Below are 22,427 nucleotides of genomic sequence, written 5' to 3'. Positions count from 1 at the left end.
CTTTTAAACATAATGTACCATTGGCATACTCCACCTTCACTGATTATGTTGTTTCTATACACTTTACACTGTTGGTAAGTTACCCATCCTACTCATATGCACCATTTTTCTTTTATTTAGTTTCTGTAGTTTTACCTGCACTGTTAATATTATAGTTAGTACACTTACAGTTGTTTTCACTTACCTGTTTGGTCTCACTTGTAATATTTTAACAGTTTGTAATATTGGACCTTCCAAGGACAAGATAACTTGATCAGTTACACCCTTGGAACATCTCACCAAAGTTTTCTATGTTGTTCAACTTATTTTTCTTCTCAGAACAAGTGTTGTAATTTATCATGCAGTTCATTATTCAGTGTTTTACATACTTTATCTAAGCTAAATAGTATTACATTTCATTTTACTGAAATAAATCCTCTTTCTTTAGCCCAATATCAAACATTAACAATTGTCACATTTGAAAACCAGCCAAGATACTCTTTAGATGGACTACTTTAAAATCTTTGCCCCCCTCCCCCCAAAAAAAAAATCACAGCCATACATATTCATCGTTTTATACGTGACAGTGGCATAACAGCAAAAAACTGGTTTCTAAAATAATAAATATCTTAAAATATTACACCAGCACCATATGGTTTTCTTCATAAAGTATCAACTATTCAACCTTGAGACTACAGGATAGTCAGTTAATACAAGCACTATTTTTTATAAGGATCATCAATGTTCATGACACAGTATATTCTTGCAAAAATATGTTCACTTGCAATTCAATCAACAGACTTTGTTATATGTTCCTGACTCCCAGTTTCACCACTAAATTTCACCATCATCAAACAAAAATAATAATCTGACTTGTGCTCTCCATCTCAAGAGGCTTATCACTAATTACAAGAACAAAGAGAAAGTGTTTCTATCCATTGTAGAATTTTATAAACTAATGAAGTTCAAAACCTATCAAATTTTAATTGCGCTAACTGAAATTAGGATTGGGTGGAGTGGTTGGGGAGACCATTTGCTTTCTGCCAAACACCAAGCTGCCCTCCATCTTTTCAAAGGCCATCACTTTATAGTGCTTTACACTGAAATATAATAGTATAATTTACAATTCGTAACCCAATTGTCAATTGGGACTATACATGTGTTAGAATATAAACCTAATACAGTCATGGTCTTTAATGTATATCTGTTTGTTTTGTCACTTGGACACTGCTTCTATTTGGTTGAAGTTCGGATTCGGAATGAAGGCTACATTTATACCAATGCGCATATTTGCATTTGTGACTTTTGCCCGGATATCAAGCTTACTTAAAATTACAGCTCCAATAAATGAAAACTTTTCTCAAAGTCCCTTCTTTACTTACTACCGGTTTTCCACTACAGTTCTTGATTTTTCATGTATTTGCTTCTCTTTTCTCCAAAGGTATCTTTAATTTTGTTACAGGCAGCATCCATCCTTCCCCTAGTTACACATGCTTCTACAGCCTCGCATCTGTCCTCTAGCCATTCCTGATTAGTCATGTTGCACTTTCTGTCAATCTCGTTTTTTATTAAGTTGGTGCATTAAGTTCATAGCATTTTTGTTTTGGATGCTGGTATTCTGGTTACTACGTGTTTATTTATCACCTGTCATTTTTTATTTGTTGTTCATCATTGGTATTTAAGTTTCATCGTTTTGTCATTTGGAGATGGTGAGAGGGAGCTGTGAATCCTAGAAAATGGAGTGATGAAGAGGAGAAAGTAGAAAGTTTCCAACACATTCTTTTGTTTGAGATCAATAGAGCGGTGACAGCAGCACAGACAGAAATATTTGTGCAGCATATTAGGAATAATGCCACGGGACAGAGTACAACAAGAAAATTGTTTTCTTGTTTTAAGGAAAATCATTTTGACGTCAGTAGCTCTCCACCTTCAAGAAGATATTTGGGGTTTGATGAAGATCATTTAAATGCATAAATCCACAATTATCCATGTCATTGTACTCGAGAACTAGCAAATGTGAAGAGTAATGTTCACTGTGTCATAGTGCGACACTTGCTTACAATGAGGAAGGTTCAAAAATAGGGTGTGCAGTTACCACATGCTGTAAGCCAAAATCTCAGAGATCAGCAGATGGACATATGTGCATCTTTGCTTGCTTGTATCAACAGGCTCATGAACAACACTGGTCATTCTTATGCTGTATCGTTAATAGTGATGAGAAATGGTGTCTCTACGCTAACACATGGAAAAGGAAGGAATGGCTGAGCCCAAACAAAGCCGCACCTCCCCACAGAAAGACCTGTGCACATCCACAAAAGATAATATCATGCATCTGGTGGAACAGCAACAGTATGGTTTATTACGAATTGCTTCCGCGAAGTGTAACCATCACTGCTGATGTTTATTGCCAACAGCTGAGGCATCTTGCAGATGCAATTCAAGAACGACCATGAAGACTGCATGAAGTGTTGCTACTCCATGATAACGCTTTTGCACACTCCGATTTTCACCTTTTCTGCTCTCTATCAAACACTCTTCACGGAACTTCCTTTCTGGATGAAAATACGCTTCGAACATGCCTCGACGAGTTCTTCACCTCGAAACACATGATTTCAACAGACACAGAACTGAAAGGTTACCCCAGCATTCGCAAAGTATTGCAAATAGTGAAGAAGAATGTATTATAGTTCAGTTTTTTTATCTTGGCGGCTCGCGCATGCCCGCCCAGACGCTGGAGATTGCTGCGTTGCCAGTTGCACACGACACACGCGCCAATAGAAGCAGCGCCATAGTATAGCATAGTTCGCAAGCTTACGTGTAGGGGGGAGCGCGCAGTTCATGAAGTAAAGCCACCACGGCCGCATTAACCCTTTCGCTACTACAAAGACGTGCTCCCTGCATTCCGCGCTGTGTGCGATTTTGTCACTACACTGCTCGCCTGTGCAGACACATCGTGTTCTGACTGCTTTGACACTCTTTATCATTCGATTCCACAAAAACTATTTGGCTCAAAAATTAGATTTTTACCTATCTTCTTGACTGATACCTTCCCCCCATAAATGACTTAATTTTGTTTCTATGTTCAACGCAGTTATTATGCAGCATTAAATATAGTAAACCTTTGCGCGAAATTTTGAAGAGTTAGCAGAGGTAAAAGTCCATAGAGTATACTTTCCGTATGGTCGATTTTAGTTGCCACAATGTTGAGAATGAAATGTGGACAAGATACCTATATATTTCATTTAATTTAAGTACCACATAAGTGTCGTATGTAATATTGAGAAATATTCCACCTTTCGCGACTGTAACAAAAGTTTTACTTACACTGGGCACGTTTGGCTTTATTTTAAAGCACTTCAATCAATCAAAAGGAAGTAGACAAAATACATTAAACAAAACTGTGGACTTACAAAAACATTAGGACTTGAGTATACCGTCTGTCAGTGAAGTGCTCAGAGCTATGTCAAATATAATTTTGTGTGTGGCACACACAAACAGCATTTATTTGCTAAAACACTGATGAGCCAACACAAATGTTGAATATTGTGCTAGCGCAGCACAAAACTACGAAAGGTGACTTGGCAATGGAGGACACAAAATACAGTCCTCTTATGATGCTTCAAAAGAGAGAAACGTGTCTGGTCTAAATAAGTCGCTTATTACAGTTGCAGAAGAGGGATATATTTCAATACCATTGGTAAAACTGCGACTGTGGAACAAAAACAAGAAATAGAACATGAATACCATTGTGTATGTGCCATACCTTTCACCGATGTAAGTGCTTTAAAATAAAGCCAAACGCACCGTGTGTATATAAAACTTTTATTACAGTCGCGAAAGACGGAATATTTCTCAATATTACATACGACACCTATGTGGTAAATAAATTAAATGAGATATTGGTATACAGTAAATATTATATGAAATTTAGGTATCTTGTCTACATTTCATTCTCAACATTGTGGCAACTAAAATCGACCATACGGAAAGTATACGCTATGGACTTTTACCTCTGCAAACTCTTCAAAATTTCGTGCAATGGTTAACTACATTTAATGCTGCACATCAAAACAAAATTAAGTCATTTATGGGGGGAAGGTATCAGGCAAGAAGACGTATAAAAATCAAATTTTTTGGCCAAATAGTTTTTGTGAAATCGAATGATAAGTGTGTCAAAGCAGTGGGAACACCATGTGTCTGCACAGGCGAGAAGTGCAGTGATGACAAAATCGCGCACAGCGCGGAATGCGGGGAGCACGTGTCTGCAGCAGCGAAAAAGTTAATGAAGAGGCAAAGCACTAGAAATTTCATTCAAACGAATAAAATTCGTGAAGTAAGGCACTCCAATATTGTTTTTAAATAAAGAAAATATTAAGCACCGCACAAGGTTTGAACTCATAACCTTTCACATGGCAGCCCAACACCTTAACCGTTCCACTACCTCAACTCATCGAACAGTGTAACTCCATAAGGACTCTAACACCTCACGCAACTACTTATAAACACTGTTGGTATGACTATGAATTACTCACGCTTCGTTGAAGTACAATAGGAATTAAACAATTACCGCTGTTCTTTATTGCGAAAAAGCAGTTCGTGAGATTGAAACAAACACCTTTCCTTGCTATCGCCTGAATTAGGAGTCTTAGTGCTTGTTTGGTTTAATTAATTAATAGAATATGAAGCAATTGGTATAAAGAATGCTTTTTCCAAACTTTCTGTAAAAGAAAGTCTGCTATCAAGACATTGCTTTTGTTCTATTACTTTATTTATGACTGAACGTTTCTAAAACTGAAGACACTCGTCCGTGCTCTGCACTGCTGTCGAGATCTGGCAACATCGTTCTCTGTTCATTGGCTGACCGTGTTTTGTGACGTCAGATGCGCAGAACGAACCTAAACTTGGCCGCCAAGATATATGACGCGCACTTTAGTGATGACTAAAGTATCTGTTACCTGTGTCTCTTGTGTTTATTAAACTTACGGAAAAATGCCACGAACTTATGCACCAACCCAATAACTGTCCCTATTCCATTTCGCCTGCTTCATTTTTATATTGTATCCTTTCATCAATTAAATTCAGCATCTCCTGCGAAATTCCAGGATTTCTACTAGGTCTTGTCTTTTCCTCTGTTTGATTCTCAGCTCCTTTCACTATTTCATCTCCCAAAGCTACCCATTCATATTCTACTGTCTTCCCTTTATCTGTTTCAGTCAACTGTTGCTCCCTTTGAAATTCTCAATAACCTATGGTTCTTTCAACTCACCCAGGTAACATTTCCTTAATATCCTACCTCCTTGCAACTTCTTAAGCTTTGATCTACAGTTCATAGCCAACAAATTATGTACGATATTGCAGTGCCTGTGACATTCCGATTTATGAGGTAAGGTTCCTTGGATCACGCATGCATGTCTGAAGGAACAGGCACGGCGGTAACAACAGCCATTATGAAATACATTAAATGTATTTGCAGTTCCAAATATGGACAACCGGCATCTCTATCATGGAATGATGACAATGAAAATTTGTGCCAGACCAGGACTCGTACCATTTCATTATACAGTTGATGGTTATCCATATTCACAACTGCAAATACATTTAATGTACAATAAATTATTGTCAAGAGTTCACATTTGCACCCGAAATGTCTTACAGTTTAAAATCTGGTTCCAAAATTTCTGTATTATGATTCACTCTAAAATCTTCCTGTGCCTGAAAGATTTCTTCCACATACACAACCTTCTTTCATGATTCTTAAACCAACTGATGGCCATGATAAAATTATGCTTTGCACAAGATTCTACTTGCAGCTTCCTCTTGCATCCCTTTCCCTCAGTACTTATTCTACCATTTTTCTCTCTCTTCCTTTTCTTCCATCAAATTCCTTTACCCCAACACACTTAAATTTTCCTCTCCATTAACTGAATAATTTCTTTTATCTCATCATACATTCTTTCACTCGCTTTATCACCTGCAGAGCTAGCTGACACTACTGCAGGGGTGATAGCTTTCTGTCTATCTTGGCTATTATAGTAGGATCACTATGCTGTTCACAGTAGCTTACTCAAATTTCTATTTTCTTATTCATTATTAAACTTACTCCTGTGTTACCTTCTTATTATTTTGTACTGATAATCCTGTACACACCTGAACAGAAGTCTTGTTCATGCAGCAAACGAACTTCAATAATTCCCCACATATCTAACTTCAACCACCCTACTGAGCATTTTAAATTTCATAGCCTAATACCTGATTATGGCACCTAACATTCCATGATCTAAACCGTAGAATATCAGTTCAGTTTTTCCTGATGACAACATACTCTTGCATAGTTCCCGCCTGAAGATGCAAATGGGGGACTATTTTCTCTCTCGAATATTTTACCCAAGAGGATGCCATTATCATACAACCATACAGTCGAGCTGCATGCCCTCGGGAAAAGTAACAGATGTAGTTTCACATTGCTTTCAGCACTAGCACAGCACCAAACAGATGAATAGTTTAATCATTGCTTGTGAATGTAGAAAATGTTTCATGTAAATGTTTCATATCACCTTCAACTCCAAAACACAATACGAAAGATTATAATTCTAATTAATCCAACCAAAAGAGGGTAACATACACACAGCAATATAACAACTTATGTTGAGTGAGTTTTAATAATACATAAAGACCTCATCAAGTATGGTGATGATATTTTTTGAAATGGTATATGGATTAAAACACAAGAACTGTGTAGGCACTAGACACTATCTAGTGTAAATAAATGTAACTTTTACTTGTTTTAATTTAGAAAAATGGAACTTAGAGGAAACTGAAAAAATCTAACTCACAAGGTCCTTTTTCAAGTTTATCATTCTATTGCTATAATTCTGCCCCTGCAACTATTGAGTGAGCAACATGCCTGAGTACAATCTAATATAGCATTCACCAAAAGTAAAATTAAATATTGTTCCTAAGTTGCTGCAGTAATTAAAATTTACTTTTTCTGTCAGAATAACAGAGTATCATATACTACTGATTCTGTTTACCTGTGACTGGGTCAAGCTCTCCTTCTTGGACAACATGTGCCACTACTTGTGCTTGTGATTCATCGGCTGCCTGCTGGTCCACCATTGAGGTCATCACCAGCTGCTGTTCCTCTTGACTCTGCTCTTGCTGGCGTTCCTGACCCTCCTGATTTACCACAGTCCCATCTTCACCCTTTATGAAGAACTGGGAACAACCAGCACCACCGATAACGTTCACTTGCTCTGGCATCAGCTGTGCCACAGCTTCAGCTACTGCTGTATCAAGTGTAAGCACTGCACCTTCTTCACTTCCCTCACCCCCTTCAGTCGAAACATAAACACACTGTTGTCCTGACTCATCTGAAACCTGCTGACCATCTGTTGATATTTGATACACAACACCATCTTCACCAGTCACAGTCACTATATCCCCACTCATTTTACCTGAAGCACCATCAACATAAAGTTTTCTCGCAGGCACTGAAATACCAGATCCACCCTTCCCTGTCTGTGTCACTACCTGAGTTGTATTCACTCCCTGCTGTGAATTTTTTGCTGCAGAGTCAGCAATTTTTGTCACTGTCAATCCCTGCTCTGTCCTCAGGGGATCCGCATAGTTACTATTTTCATTCTCATTACCCTCCACTACTGTTCCAGTTGTTCCACCTGGGCTCATTTCAACTTTCAACAGAGTTTCTTTATTGAGAGGAGAGGAAGGTCTAGGGTCAGGTAAGATTTCTTCAGGTTCTTGCTCTTGTGGGGGCCCTGAATCACCAGGCAAAGGTTCAGATTGGCCTGATGATTTCGTCTCTGGGCTGGGTGGAGGAGTGGGTTCCCCTTCCGCACGTCCCAAGATCTTTCCTGTTTCTGGACAAAGAGTGAAAGGTCTTGGTGGACTATCTGGTTCAAGAGATGGAAGGTCCCCCATAGGCAATTCCGGAAGAGAATCGTCAGACTCACTTTCACTTGTAGTGACCTCATGGAATTCCATATGAACACCATCTGTGTCCACTAGTTTACTATCTCGCTGCTTGTTGCCATCTGAGTCACCAACTTTAGACGTTTCCGCATTGCGACGACCTCGTCCTCTTCCAACGCTCCGCCCCGGTCTTTCCTCTTCCTCATTCAAATAATCTTCGTCATCGTCATCATCTTCTTCTTCCTCTTCATCTTCTTCATCGTCATCATCATCAAAATTTCCTCTGCCCTGTAATGAAGCCCCAGATGGTGTTAGTTGAGTCACGGATTTCACTGATACATTTGAATTTCCATCTTCACCTACCTTCATTTTTGCTGTAGCAAGAGATGACACGGGATTGTTTCCTTGGACAGCTTTCCCAAGCATAGCTTGTATTGGTTTTACACCACTTCGTGTCTGGGCAGACAGCGAAGACATTATCTTTCCTCCTTGTACTGGCACTCTTGGGCTAACTGCCCTCATTATTTTTGTTTGAACACCAGGTATACCAATAGATGACTTTTTGGCATTAAGAGGAGCACGTAACATTCCTGGTATTCTAGGAGACAGTACTGGTCTTACAGGATTGGCGAGTCCCGGCCGAGCAGCCAACACAGAAACGGGTCTGGTTCCTGACTGCAGCCTCGGACCCAGTACACGAGGTGATGTTAATGGTGGTCTCTGCCCAGGTGATGCCAATCGAGGTGTGAAATTCTTCAGGTGCGAACCAGTCGGTGAAACTCGTACTAGTCCTGGAGACAAGCCTTGGGGACGAACCGAACCAGCAGTTTTGCTTAACAATTTCACTTGACCAGGGCCCTGAGCAACACGAGAAATACCAGATGACTGCACAGGTTTCCTTATAATACCTGACTGGGTCACAATAGTCTTAGTCTCACCACTTCCATTATTCACGGACTGGCTCGATGTTACCGCTTTACCCACAGCCGGAGATCCTGAAACAGATTCCAGTTTTACTACTCCAGACTTATTGGATACTATGTATACTCCTGAAGTGAGATTTGGCACTTGCCGCGGATCAACTTTTATAACACCTTTAGAGTTTGCAACCAATACAGGTGGCTGAGATGCATTTGAATCTTTGTTTGCATTTGATTGAGAAAGTTTTGTTTTATGTTCTGGAGATGAATCAGATTCTAATCCTAGTTTCACTGCCAATTCATCTGCATCATCCTTTTTGTTCTGAACAATTGTAACACCATTCAAAGTATTTTCTTGTGGCCGTATCTTTCTAGGTCTTCCAGGAGACCTTTTAACTGTTGGTCCCATAAGATACTGTTCTTTGCTTTTGGGAACTGCCAACAGCTTTCCTGAAAAATTTGCAGAATTGCGGTGCTGCTGCTTCTCATGGTCATCATGAATTGATGAAGCACTGGAAGCTCCAGCATCTCCACTGCTCCAGTCATCATCATCTAGTGGTTCTAATTTCACCTTCTTTTCTGGTAAGGACAATTCATCATCATCATCTGTGTCACTGTCCTCACCAGCTTTCCTCTTGCCTCCTGTAACACAGAGAATATATTTATGTACTAGTAGGTAACTGGGTTGGTTTTCATCAGTTTTACTTTGCAGTCTTTTTTTCCTCAGCATATGGAACTACACTTTTGAATAACATCCTACTTGGAGAACGACTTTTTGTTTTTTATAAAAATAATTCTGAATGAACACAATCCTTGATCAATTTTGATGATGGCAGACAAAAGTTGTATTGATATCACTGTCCAAACATATCTTATGGGAGGCTCGCACATCTTTCGTAGTTTGGAAAAGGCAGCAGGCCGGCTACATTTTAGAGGGAACAAATTTCCACAGTCTTCACTAATTCAAAACTATCAGCTTTTAAAATAAAACCAAAATGAAATTATAGAGAAAAAATCATTTCCATTATAAAAATACCCTTTTCAGTGTGACTTGTAAAAAAATAAATAAAATAAACACACACAAACTAAATACATTAATTGTGTAGAATATTTATTAATAATGCTGGTGCAAAGTGATTTTGGACAATTAAGCAGCAGTAATAAAATTGTCCTTGCCCCCTCCCCTCCCTCAGACAGTGTAGCACAGGAAATGACACATTAACTTGCAACAAGGTGTATTCGGACAGTGCTTTAAATATAACTTTTTTCTATTGTCATCCAAACTAATCAAGGCTTTTGTTCATTCAGATCTGGTTTGTAAAAATGAAAAACTAGTGACCAGGATTTTATTCAAGTAGAGTAATTCCTTATGTTGAATGCCTTATATGTTGCTATTTTGACTGTGAATGTTCATGTAATGAATATTTTTCACTGTGATATAATAAATATAATTTATCGAAAGTGTATGCAGGGATATTTGAAATACAAAGATGCTTAAATGGGGAAACATTCAACTAGCAACATACCATATTTACTTGTGTCCTACTTACCAATCAGAAGGCAACTTAAATGTTGGACAAATTATTATTCACAATTTGCCTACAAACAATTTGCTGGTTAAGTGCTAAATTACAGGAAACCACAAACGATGATGATGATGATACCGAACTTACGGCACTCCACAGTATCCTCCATCCCTTGCTGGGTGTCAACATACAGCTGCTATCATGAGTGAAATTGCTACAATTCCCCAGGAATACATATTAGCAGCTTTCTGCAGAACTTCTGGCTATGTCAACATAAATTAATGTTTCGTCACTGATATAATAGCTTTATCGATATCTTACAAAGTATTAAAACTGTTTGGAGAAATGCTCTTGCGAAACACAATTTTTCTTTTCAAAACTTAGCCAATGTGCTTAATACATTGTGTAAAAAGTGGGAGGGGGGGGCGGGGGGGTTCTGGAAAAAAAAAAAAAAAAAAAACCCACACCATGAGGCTATTAGAATGTCTGCTCACACTGTTTTCTTTGTAGCTGAATAAAACTGAATTGATGCTGACCCCCTTTTTTTAATGGGTTTTGGGCATTGGTATAGGAGCTTATACACTTTCGTGTCTACTGCTGCTAAAAGGATTTTAATATCTGTAGGGAAGGCATTTTCAGAGGTCACCAGATACTGCAATTGTTTGCAGTTTCTTCAAATCTTTTGTGGCAGCTGAGGAAAATTTGACTAAAATTCCTCATTGCTGCATTCACGAGAAGAAAAACAGCATAAAAATGCTAGCACTGATTGTTATATGCTGATGGCTGGCCACTTAATAAAAAGCAGGGGCCATGCTGCCATTCACTCTAAACTCACTGAAATATTCTTCCCAACACTTTCAATAGGGGGCCTGGTGCTTCACAAAGTTTCAAAATGCGTTTTACACTGTTGCTGTTATCAGCTCGGATGATGGACAGGCACCCAGCCAAACTAAGCATTGCCCTTATACCAGCATCTGAAATATTTTGCACTGAAAGTGGTAATCCACAAGCTTCACATACTGGTGGATCATCAAACAGGAGGAGGAAACTTCGTGTCCATGGGTAATACCCTAATAATGACCTAGTGGGTATCACTTCCTTCCAACGATGTGGCTGGTACGCCCAGATGGCTGATTTGATTGAACACAGTTTGTTGTTTACCACCTCTAACCACTTTATTTCCCAGTGATGCACAATCTTCTGTCAGGCAATGAGATGATAAGCATGTAGGATACAGTACACCAAAACATAACACCTGCTCTAGACACTTCTTTGATTGTTTTGTCAGCTGTATCATTTTTCCGTATCCCAATGTGTCTCAGTATCCAGCAAAATACCACCTCTTTGCTTCAGTTTTAGATCCACTATAAAGCATCTTGGGCAATCACAACAGTTTTTTTCTTTTTTTTTTCTCTCTCTACTCTACAAATTTGTTTTAGAGAGTTCAGTGCACTGAGAGACTCAGAGCAGACGAGAAACTTTATAGTATGATGGCTTTCCACCTGCTCCAATGCCTTTAGAACTGTACATCAGCATCACAATTTGTTAGCTGTTTCAGGAGGCGAACTCTAAAAGATACTATCACAGAAAATAGTTGAAAATTTGTTTAGATCCATCAATATAAATAATAAAATTTTGATGCAGTCTTAAAACTGAAGAAAACAAACTCTTAAAATTGTATCTGAAGTACATTTCTTGCTCTCTGTCTAGCTTATTTGAGGTCTCTAAAGACACTATGAAGACAGCTATCACTCATTCCTTATTCTGAAATCTGATACACAAGACATTCTTTAACACATATCCTGAATGGCAGTGTTATGCAACTAATTCCTGAAAATCTGCTCAAAGTTTGGACAGTGGAACACACTACTTGCCAATGACTGAGGAAAAGATAACATTTCCAGGTCCTGTCTCGCAGTGAAGAAGTCACTGCCTGATTTAGAGTATGGGTCAACAGCCTCCGCATACAGACTCAAAACTGGGCTGGTCCAATGGACTCCTGTTGATAGCCTGGTATCTTCATGGTGGACAGCATCTTGAGGTCAAAGGCTGTTGCTGATCCATGAACAATGTTGCCATAATCTAGTCGGGATTTTACAAACACTTTATACAGACTGCAGCATACTGTACTTGAAAATGCCTCACATCTTCTTACTGAGGTTTTTCAAAATATTCAATTTTGACTTCATACTTGTATCAAGATAGTATCAATCAAACTAGATTTTACTGAAACAACATAAAATTATGTCTTTGGGTCCCGCTTACAGGTGACATAATGCATCTGATTTGTCCTAGGGTCTATTTCTCATGCTGCAAACAGAATGGATTCCATTTTCCACGTGAAGAACAGGAAGAAAAGAGTGACTCCTCATTATTCATGAAGAAATTTAACCTTCTTGCCTCTACAGTTCTGCAGAGCATGTCAAACTATGGAGTGTGTCTGGTTGACACAGTGACATTAAGAGTGTGTTCAGAAATTTCTTCAGTCATATCTCTTTGAGATCTCACGAAGATCCTATTGCTCAATATGGCTGTAGGAGGAGACACACTGCCCTTGCCCAAAATTCTCCTTATTACTTCCCAATGTTTAGCTGATCTGGAGCAATTAATGAAATTCACTAATTCCCTCCAGACTATTCTCTTGCTTTCTTCAGTCACTCACAAAGCTTCTGCCCTCACGATTCGGAAAACTGAAAGATTTTCGCTTATACTGTGAACTTCCACAAAGCCACACGCATAGCTTTGATCGCTGAGTGGCTTTCTTTATCCTGTCGAGGGACAAGCTTTCTTCCAGGGCAGTTGCTAGACTTTGGTAAGATTGTTTTGGCTATTTGGTGGATCACAAGGCTAATATGATACTATGATCCACCTCCTCAAACATACTTTCTTTTTGTTCAATTACTGCTTTCTGGCTGTATAATGTCCATTTTTTTTTTTTGATGCATCAACTTTTGCTGCAGTGTTTCACTCCCCCCCCCCAAAAAAAAAAACAACTACAACTCTGTCCATCAGATGGCCCCACACTAGAAAAACATCGCTGGAATGCAAATCTGTTGTCAGTTACCACTGAATAGTTCTCGACAGCTACAGAACAAAAGCAAAGGTCAATCACTGAAGACAGCCATGTAGATGTGCAAGGGACACCTACAATTGTCAGGTAAACCTTACTCTATTCCTGTTGCAGACTGCCTATCTAACAGCTTAATGTGGCAACCAAAATCTGGTTTTTGTGTTTTTTCACATAATTTCAGAAACAGTTTTTGCTCTGCAGAGTTGTAAACTACGTACCAGGCTGGGACTGATGACTTGCTTCTGGGTTCGAGTCCTGGTCTGGCACACAGTTTTAATCTGACAGGAGGCTCCATTTCACATAATTATTGACCAAATCTAGCTGTCATAATCTACTCACATATGTTACAGGTTTATCAAAGCAAGTAAATTCTTCAAGTTGGCAGCTGCATGTATTTCTTGAGGCAACATAACTCAGTGCAGATTATACTGAGCGACTGGCAGAGAAGGTTGAGAAGACTAGCCTTGTGCTAGGAGTTTCAATGAAGCTCACAATTTGCAGCATTGTCCCCAAAACTGATCATGGCCCTTTGGTTCTGAGTAGAGTGGAAGAACTGAACCAGAGACTTCAAAGGTCCTGTGGCATGCTAGGCTGCAACTTCCTTGACTTGAGCCATACGGTTGAGAACTGTAGTGTCCCCCTAAATTGGTCAGGTATCCACTACACATCAGAGGCTGCTCCTCAGGTAGCCAACAGGGTGTTGGGTGCACACAACGGTTTTTTATATTAGGCAACTCTCTACACAATCAGATAATGATGGCTTTTGGTAACCCAGAAATATCAATGTAAGATAGAAAGAAATGCCTCCCACAGGTGACAGTAGTAAATTCCTAATGGTCAACTGCCAAAGCATTCGCAACAAAGTGCCAGTGTTTGAAGGGCTTGTGAAAAGAAGTGAGGCTTACATAATACTAGGTACAGAAAGCTGGTTGAAACCTGAAATTGATAGCAGTGAGATTTTTGGAGACAATTTAAGTGTTTCTGAGAGGGTAGGCAAAATGAGAAATATAGGTGATGCATTTGTCGCAATAGACAAGAAATTCAAATGAACCAAGATAGAAATTGAAGCTGCACGTGAGATTGTTACAGCAAGACTCAGCATCAGGGGTGAGCATAAAATGATAATTGGATCATTCTATCACCCATCGGACTCATCTCCTGATGTAATCGAATCCTTTAGAGAAAACCTCACTTCACTTACACGTTAAGTTCCCCAATCATACTGTAGCCATCAGTGGAGACTTTAATCATCCAACATTTTTTGCTAGTGGTGGTGTGATAAGATAACATGTGAAACTTTACTAAATGCCTCTGAAAACTACCTACAACGAAAGGAACTCCACTCATGATGGAAATATCTAATGACAGCAAATACACCTGACCTCTTTGAGGATGTCCACACAGAAACTGGTATCAGTGACCATGGTGGCAACAATGATTACCAAACTATAAAACTAAAATAAGCAGAAAGAGATACACACACACACACACACACACACACACACACACACACACACACTCTCTCTCTCTCTCTCTCTCTCTCTCTCTCTCTCTCTCTCTCACTCTCTCTCTCTCTCTATTAATTAGGTAAAAAATAATAATTGACCACACACTGGGTAGAATTGTATCCAGCTGAACAGTTCACAAGGGAGGGACCCTCCATGGTATACAGTCACTGTAAAGAAACTTCTAAACAAACAGAAACTACTGCATAATAGGTGTAAAACAAAGCATAGGACTATAGATAGAGAGATGCTGAATGAAACGCATTTAGCTGACGAAAGCAATGTGTGAAGCCTTCAATGACTAATGTAGAGGAATACTGTTAAATGATCTTTCATAAAATCCAAAAAAATTCTGGTCATATATAAAGGCTATTAGTGATCAAAGTTAGTGTCCAATCCCTAATGAATGACGCAAGAATAGAAATTGAGGATGGCAGAGCCAAAGCTGACATAACCCAGAATTCCCCAATTTCATCCTCCTACCACTGAAGAGATAAGTATTAGTGTCAGTGGTGTTAAGAAACAGCTGAATTGTTAAAACTGGATGAAGCTCCATGGCCTGATGGAATTACTATCAGATTCTATACTGAATTTGTGGAACAAAAAACCATGCCCCATTCTTGGAAAAAAGCACAGGTAATACCCATCAACAAGATGGGTAGTAGAAGTAATTCACAAAACTAATGTCCAATATCCCTAACATCGATTTGTTGTAGAATCTTGGAGCATATTCTGAGCTCAAATATCTCTAACAGAATGATCTCCTCCATGCCAATCAGCACGGATTCTGAAAACATCAATCATGTAAAGCCCAACTCACACTTTTCTCACAAGACATACTAAAGGCTTTGGAACAATGGAGTGAGATAGAGCAGTATTTCGTGATTTTCAAAAAGCATTTGACCCAGTACCACATGAACACTTGTTGCCAAAAGTACGATCATATGGAGTATCAAGTGAAATTTGTGAACTGGATTGAGGATTTTTTGGTAGGGAAGACACAGCATGTTATCTTGGATGAAGAACTATTGACGGATGCAGAAGTAACTTCAGGTGGGACCCTTGCTATTCACGATGTATAGTAATGACCTTGCAGACAATATCAATAGTAAAATCAGGATTTGCAGATAATGCATTTATCTATAACAAAGTACTGTCTGAAAGAGGCTACATAAATATTCAATCAGATGCTGATAAGATTTCGATGTGGTGCAAAGACTGGCAACTTGCCTTACATGAACAAAAATTGTGTGCTTCAAAAAGAAGAAACTTAATGTCCTATGACTATAATATCAATGACAATATTATGAAAAGGGTAATTGCTACTCACCATACAGCAGAGATGCTGACTCGCAGATAGGCACAACAAAAAGACTGTCATAAAGTAAGCTTTCAGCCAACAAGGCCATCAGAAATTAACAACACACTCTTGTGAACTCAATTCACACACATGATCACAATCCCTGGCTGCTTAAGCCAAAGAATCACAGTTGAAATCGGCCAACTCATACAACTACCTGGCTATACGCACACGACTACCCGAGTGTAACACTTTGTAGGAATATGAAATGGAATGATCCCATAGGCTCAATCGTATGTAAAGCAAGTGAAAGACTTCGGTTTATTGTTAAAATATTGGGGAAATGGAATCAGTCTACAAGGGAGATTGCTTACAAATCATTTGTGCGACTGGTTCCAGAATACTGCTCGAGTGTGTGGGACAAATACCAAATAGGACTTCTGGGGGATACACACAAGGGCAGCATGAATGGTCACAGGTGCGTGTGATCCCTGGGAGAGTGTACGAGATACTGAAGGAACTGAACTGAAAGAGTCTTGAAGATATGTTAACTATCTTGAGAAAGTCTACTAACGAAGTTTCAACAATCAGATTTAAACAATGACTCTAGGAATACATAACAACCCCTATGTATCATCCACATAGGGATCATGAGGATACGATTAGAATCATTACAGCATTCACAGAGGCACTCAAACAATCATCCTTCCCACACTCCATGCACGAATGGAACAGGATGAAAACCTAACAACTGGTACCATGAGACATGTCCTCTGCAACACACTTCACAGTGGTTTGCAGAGTGTGGATATAGATTTAGATGTAGATGTGGGTTCATCCAGTGTCTGAGAATGAGAACACTTAAGTGATTTCCGAAAAACTTAACACATATTTTCAGACATTTTTGAAATCTTTTCTCACTGACACTCCCACAAAATAATGAGAGGAAAAATTTCTCTTTCTTTCTAGTTTCAATATTCATGCAGTGAACCTTCAGCAACAAGCATGGCATTTTAATCTATTAATTCTTTGCCACTAACTCTATTTGCAACACATTTTGCAGACAGTATCCACTTATACCACTGAACGTACATACAAATTACATCATTGTATGAAACATAGTTCAGGAGATATGATGCATGGAAAACTAGCTTTTCTTATAACATAACTGTTTCATACGTGGAATTTGAGTGTTTAAAAGAACTGGGGGTGGGGAAAACCACTGATATATTCTCTAAATGAACAAGTGTCTCGTCTCAATGACTCGACCCCTGGGGATGCAGTGACCAAGCCACACAGCATGTTGTGCCAATTGAAATCCACCATTATGAAAAATGGTCAGGGTAGTTCCTCATAAAGCCCTAATTAGTACATCTTTGTCAAGAGTCTTTAACAAGACAATCAAAATAATTACATATGAAACAACTGCAAATTTGTGTGTGCAGTATTCCAGTATTTTCCTGTTCTGAATATGTTGATGCCATCGTTTCCTTTTCCGCAGTGACAAGACTCACCTTCAAATAACTTTGTACTGGACAGTGCTTCAAGGTGAAATTTTCACTTGAACGAGGTGACCGAAGGAGATGACTGCAACTGAGGATCTTTGGAATACACAGGGCATACTATTCTATTACATCAAAACAGTGCACAGAATAAATAGAGTGGATAACTGTTAGCTAGATTTTCCCAAAAAATAGTTCATACCTGCAACTCCGTAGATGGCAATTGTTGGTAACAGACAATAACATAGAGTATGTTTAGAGAAAGCTCATTTCCATTACAGAATTAGTTTTCAAGCTATAACTGCAACAAGATTAAGCTTAAATTAATAACTAATAGTTATTTAAAATTCTTTGATGCATACCCAGTTCTGAATCAGACTTCTTTGCCATAGAACCACACCAAGACTTCACTTGCGCTAATGCTTTTTTCTTGCTACTTCGCACAGGGCGGCTGTAAAAAGTATTGTAGTTATGTGGTGCAGCAATCTTATGACTTATATTTCATGAAAAAATGCAGTACTCTGTTGTTAACTCAAAATTTCATTCTTACAAAATACTACATTCCTATAATTTTATTTTCATTTTGTATAATTCCTCCTCTGAAGGTGTCCACTCCACAAATGATTACAGGAGGAATCCCCTGACCTCTTAGTCCCATGTGTAGCTTCTTAATCACAATATTAAAAAGGTAATGAAAAACTGCATTTAAATTTACAATACTTACCATAAAATATATCTAATTTTGTATAAAATGGGGAAAGTGTTGCATAAATTATGTTAATATTAAACGAAGGTACAAACCTAGTGGTACAAGTAATTTCACACAGAAAAAGTAAATTATACTGTAGCTACAAATGCAAACATATGCAACAAAAAGATAATATGATGCAAATTTGTTGTGCACAATATTAATGCAACTAGTATCCTCAGGCCACAACCAGAAAGTTTGACATGTAAAGAAATAGTCAATTTTTTCCACGGGTGTAATTATTTTCGACAAATTTTCAAAATAGAATATAGTGAACAAGTGAAAAAGAATATAGTGAAAAGAAGGTATTCACTTAAGTAGTTATGTTTCAGTCAAATGGGAACACTGGAGTACTACACAATCACAACACATTTTGTTTCACACACTGTATCATAACTCAGAATTCCTCTAATGTTGGTGTAAGACTATGAACAGTTTGCTACTTCATTTTTAACTATTAAGAAGGGAGTGGCTGAATTAAATCACGAATGTGCTTCTCTTGAAGCGGATCCGTATGAAGGATGCCCCACAAGTCATAGCAGAAGGGAAAAAAACTGTAATGCAATATTGGGAGATAATGCCATAGGGATATAGGAAGAAAAATAACATTACATTTTAAATGCAGAATTAATTGTATGAAAGCTCTGTGCAACATGGATACTTCTTTTGTTGAACAATGTCCAAAGTAGATGTGAAAACTTAACTGCTAGAATTATCAGACCATTTTCAAAAGAATCTAAATGTGTTTTGTGATGGTTTGTGAAAAGCACAAAATTCTAGTATGAGGTTTGATCTGACATCAATTTTCATTATTCACAGCATATTCCTTACATTAACGGGGGATTTTCTTGGTAAAATCAATTACTACGCCAAATTCCTCCCAAATGCCACATAGATCAGCATACCTCTTAATAATTTATGTAAAAAATTAAAAAAACAAAATGAATGGTGACAGCATTGTAAGGAGGCTCTTCAAAAGTTAAAGCAATTATCTTAAGTCCATTCTTTGTGGAACAATCTAGACTTGTCAAAACACCTCATGGGTACAGAAATCCTCAACATGTCATTTAGGCTGTCCTTTCTCACAAAGGTGCTGATGGGCATGAACAACCCATCATGTACACATCTTAAAATGCTAACTTAAGTCCAAACAAATTATCCTAAAATTGAAAAAGAAGCCCTTGTGACCATATCTGGCATTCAGAAAGTCTATGTTCTTTACAGCACAAAATGTCACCTCATTACTGCCTCCCTGGAGCGAGGGAGAGAGAGAGGGGGGGGGGGGGGGGGGGGGGGGACCCAATGCCTCCAACTGTGGGGCCTCTTCCTAAAGGTGTGTTTACAAAGCTGCATTCTACTGATAATACAAGGTGTGACCAAAAAGTTAAGGGAATTTTTCAGTTTTGTAAGCTTAATACACCCAACTTTCAAAAATTATCACTGACAGTCAAAAAGTTCATACCTGTTTTCAGGCAATTTCAGTAAATTTTTACTTACAAAATAGATAGATCAAAGAACTTGAATTAAATTTTGTTTGAAAAATGGAATAACGTGCATCACTGGGTCAAGTGACCCAGGAGCAGTACCACTGTCCAAGGCCGTTAAGGATATTGGGGAAACTCAAGCCTGGAGGCAACCACATGATATCTTTGGGAATACTAATTAGTCAACAGAGCGCATAGCTCTTGAAAGAAGAGTGAAATGAGATCAGACAGCTGTGCAAATTTGTGGGGCATAAAAAATATGTCCAGCAACATGCAAGACAGAAATAATAATTGCTGCAATGAATCATCTGTGACTCAATACGCTGTGAAATGTTGCTTCAGCTGATGCAAATATGTGACCCAGTCCTCAATAGAGCCACTCAAAGGTGCAAATGACAGGGACAATTGGGGGCATCGACTGCAGGGGACTCTGAGACCTGCAGCAAAGTGACCTCATGTGCTCAGAGTTTGTCTGCCTGAAACTAAAGTGACTTTTTTGACACATCTATCTGAAGCAGCTGCTGCTGCATTAACTGTTGCTGTTTCTCCAGCAGGCAAGCCAATTTAGCACCCAAGCTACTGAAAAACCTAAAAAAAAAGAGAAAAGAAAAAACAATGTTTATCCATGATTAGCTGGAAGTATCACTACCCAACAGAAAAACAACTGAAGGCATAAGGCAGAAAGGCCATATGTGGAAGAGAACACAACATCAAGTGGTAGCTGAGCTAAACATGGCTGGCTGATGGTGGACAGGCCACAGACGAGACAAGACCAAAGCAAGCTATGTAAATAATGAAGTGCAAATAGGAAACCTTAGCCACACCTGTGTCAACAGGCCAAGAGCAAAGAGAGAGACAGGTCAAGGGCAAAGAGAGAGACACTCCAAATCGCGACCAGAATGAAAGACCAACTGTCAAGTGAGGTGGTTATTGAATAGTCTGTAGAACAGAGATTATAGCAATTGATTATATCAGATGCGAGTATAGAACTGACCGACCATTCGCTGGGCAATTGTATTTATATCAGCTGCGGGAAACACTACTGGCCATCATATTCACATGACGAGGCGAGTGGCATACTCACACTGCAAGCAAACTGCTGTAAAAACGGGATTATGTCCTACAATGGCCACCTTGGTCCATTTCCTCCGGCATGTGTTCCACTTCTGCAGAGCGAGATACCAGACTAGCTGCCCATGTCTAGAGTTAAGCATATGCACAAGGGTGGGAACATTTTTTAAATGTTTGTGTAGCTCATATCTTAGGTGGGATGTGAATACTAGTTCTGCATTTACCTAGTGGGACATGGGGAACTGCATGAAAACCACTTCCAGGTTACATTCACCAGCCCTCATTGTCTATCCACAAAGTGGATCCAATCCAGGTCAGATTCGTCTCCCGCAATCCAGAAATTGGTGTGTGAACACACTCGGCTATACAGGCAATCATAAATCATCTGCGCTTCTGATCACTGGGGGCGATGCACATGGAAGCATTGAGAATGTGATATATCTATCAGGCCCAACATCAAGCACTCCTCCTGCTTGTTAAGTCAGCAACCTGTCAGAGATTCCAAGCCTGGTAGATACTGGGACACCATAGGAGGTGTGTAGACGTCGACTTTTCTTGCCTATTCCTGTGAGAGATATGACTCGTTATCGTTGACACATACTCCAAATTCCCCCCCGTCATATGAATGAGGAATACTTCAGCAACAGATCGAATATGCAGCTTGAAGAAAATATTCACCACTGAAGAGGCCCCAAGACCATAATGGACAATGGCCCCCAAATCTCATTTAATATGTTTCAGGGTTCTGCTCTCAGAATGGCATAACGCAACAGACAACAGCATCATTTTTCTCAGTCTCCAATGCTGAAGCAGGACAGTCCATCACATCTCTTAGGGTAAAATCCAAAGCTGAGGTCTCAACCTAGTTCAGAAAAAAACCAACCAAGGGACACTCTCCAGTGAAACTGTTGCATGATCTACAACACTGGACACTCCGGAACCTTCTGCCGACAACACGTGCTAGACCAAACATCGCCCCCCACTACTCTATGGACATGGAGATATGGGATCACATCTTAGGGAAAGTTCCAGCAGAGCTACCACGCATCATCCGATTTGGTTGTGGACAACTAATGTTCACCCAATGGCGCCATGCTGATACAGCATGCAAGCCAGCTGTGTCTACGAACAGCAGCTTCCACCTCAAGCCAGGACTGAGTCCAGCTCTGTATAACTCTAAGATGCCAGACTAAGACAGTCCAACAACCACAGGTCCAGTCACATCAAAGTAGGTCCACCAGGGAGAGGCATCTCTTTCCACTTGCTGCATCAATGACTACCAGAAGGGATCCAGAAAACACAACGCCAGCAACTGCTGGCTTCAGCGTCATGATTTCTAGTACAGTATCTATATCACTGATGCTGTGCATATGTGAATGGTCTGCAAGTTGGA

General features: G+C 39.2%; 1 protein-coding gene across 3 annotated transcripts in view; it reads right to left on the bottom strand.

The window, feature by feature from the left end:
• LOC124789961 overlaps nt 1-22,427 on the bottom strand; it is a 101,252-nt gene that overhangs the window by 33,376 nt on the left and 45,449 nt on the right. For 2 of the 3 annotated variants that reach the window (XM_047257495.1, XM_047257496.1), the window contains 2 exons: nt 18,094-18,182; nt 7,011-9,470 (listed from right to left, as the gene is read on the bottom strand). In XM_047257495.1, the coding sequence (XP_047113451.1) occupies nt 7,011-9,470; nt 18,094-18,182 (2,549 nt within the window). The remainder of the gene's footprint in view (nt 1-7,010; nt 9,471-18,093; nt 18,183-22,427) is intronic. The other variant, XM_047257497.1, reaches the window with a different exon arrangement.

Source organism: Schistocerca piceifrons, chromosome 3 (assembly GCF_021461385.2).
Source record: "Schistocerca piceifrons isolate TAMUIC-IGC-003096 chromosome 3, iqSchPice1.1, whole genome shotgun sequence".
In the NCBI taxonomy this organism is placed as follows: domain Eukaryota; kingdom Metazoa; phylum Arthropoda; class Insecta; order Orthoptera; family Acrididae; genus Schistocerca; species Schistocerca piceifrons.
Note: the sequence above shows the minus strand (reverse complement) of the source record. Positions and strands in the feature narration are given on the sequence as shown.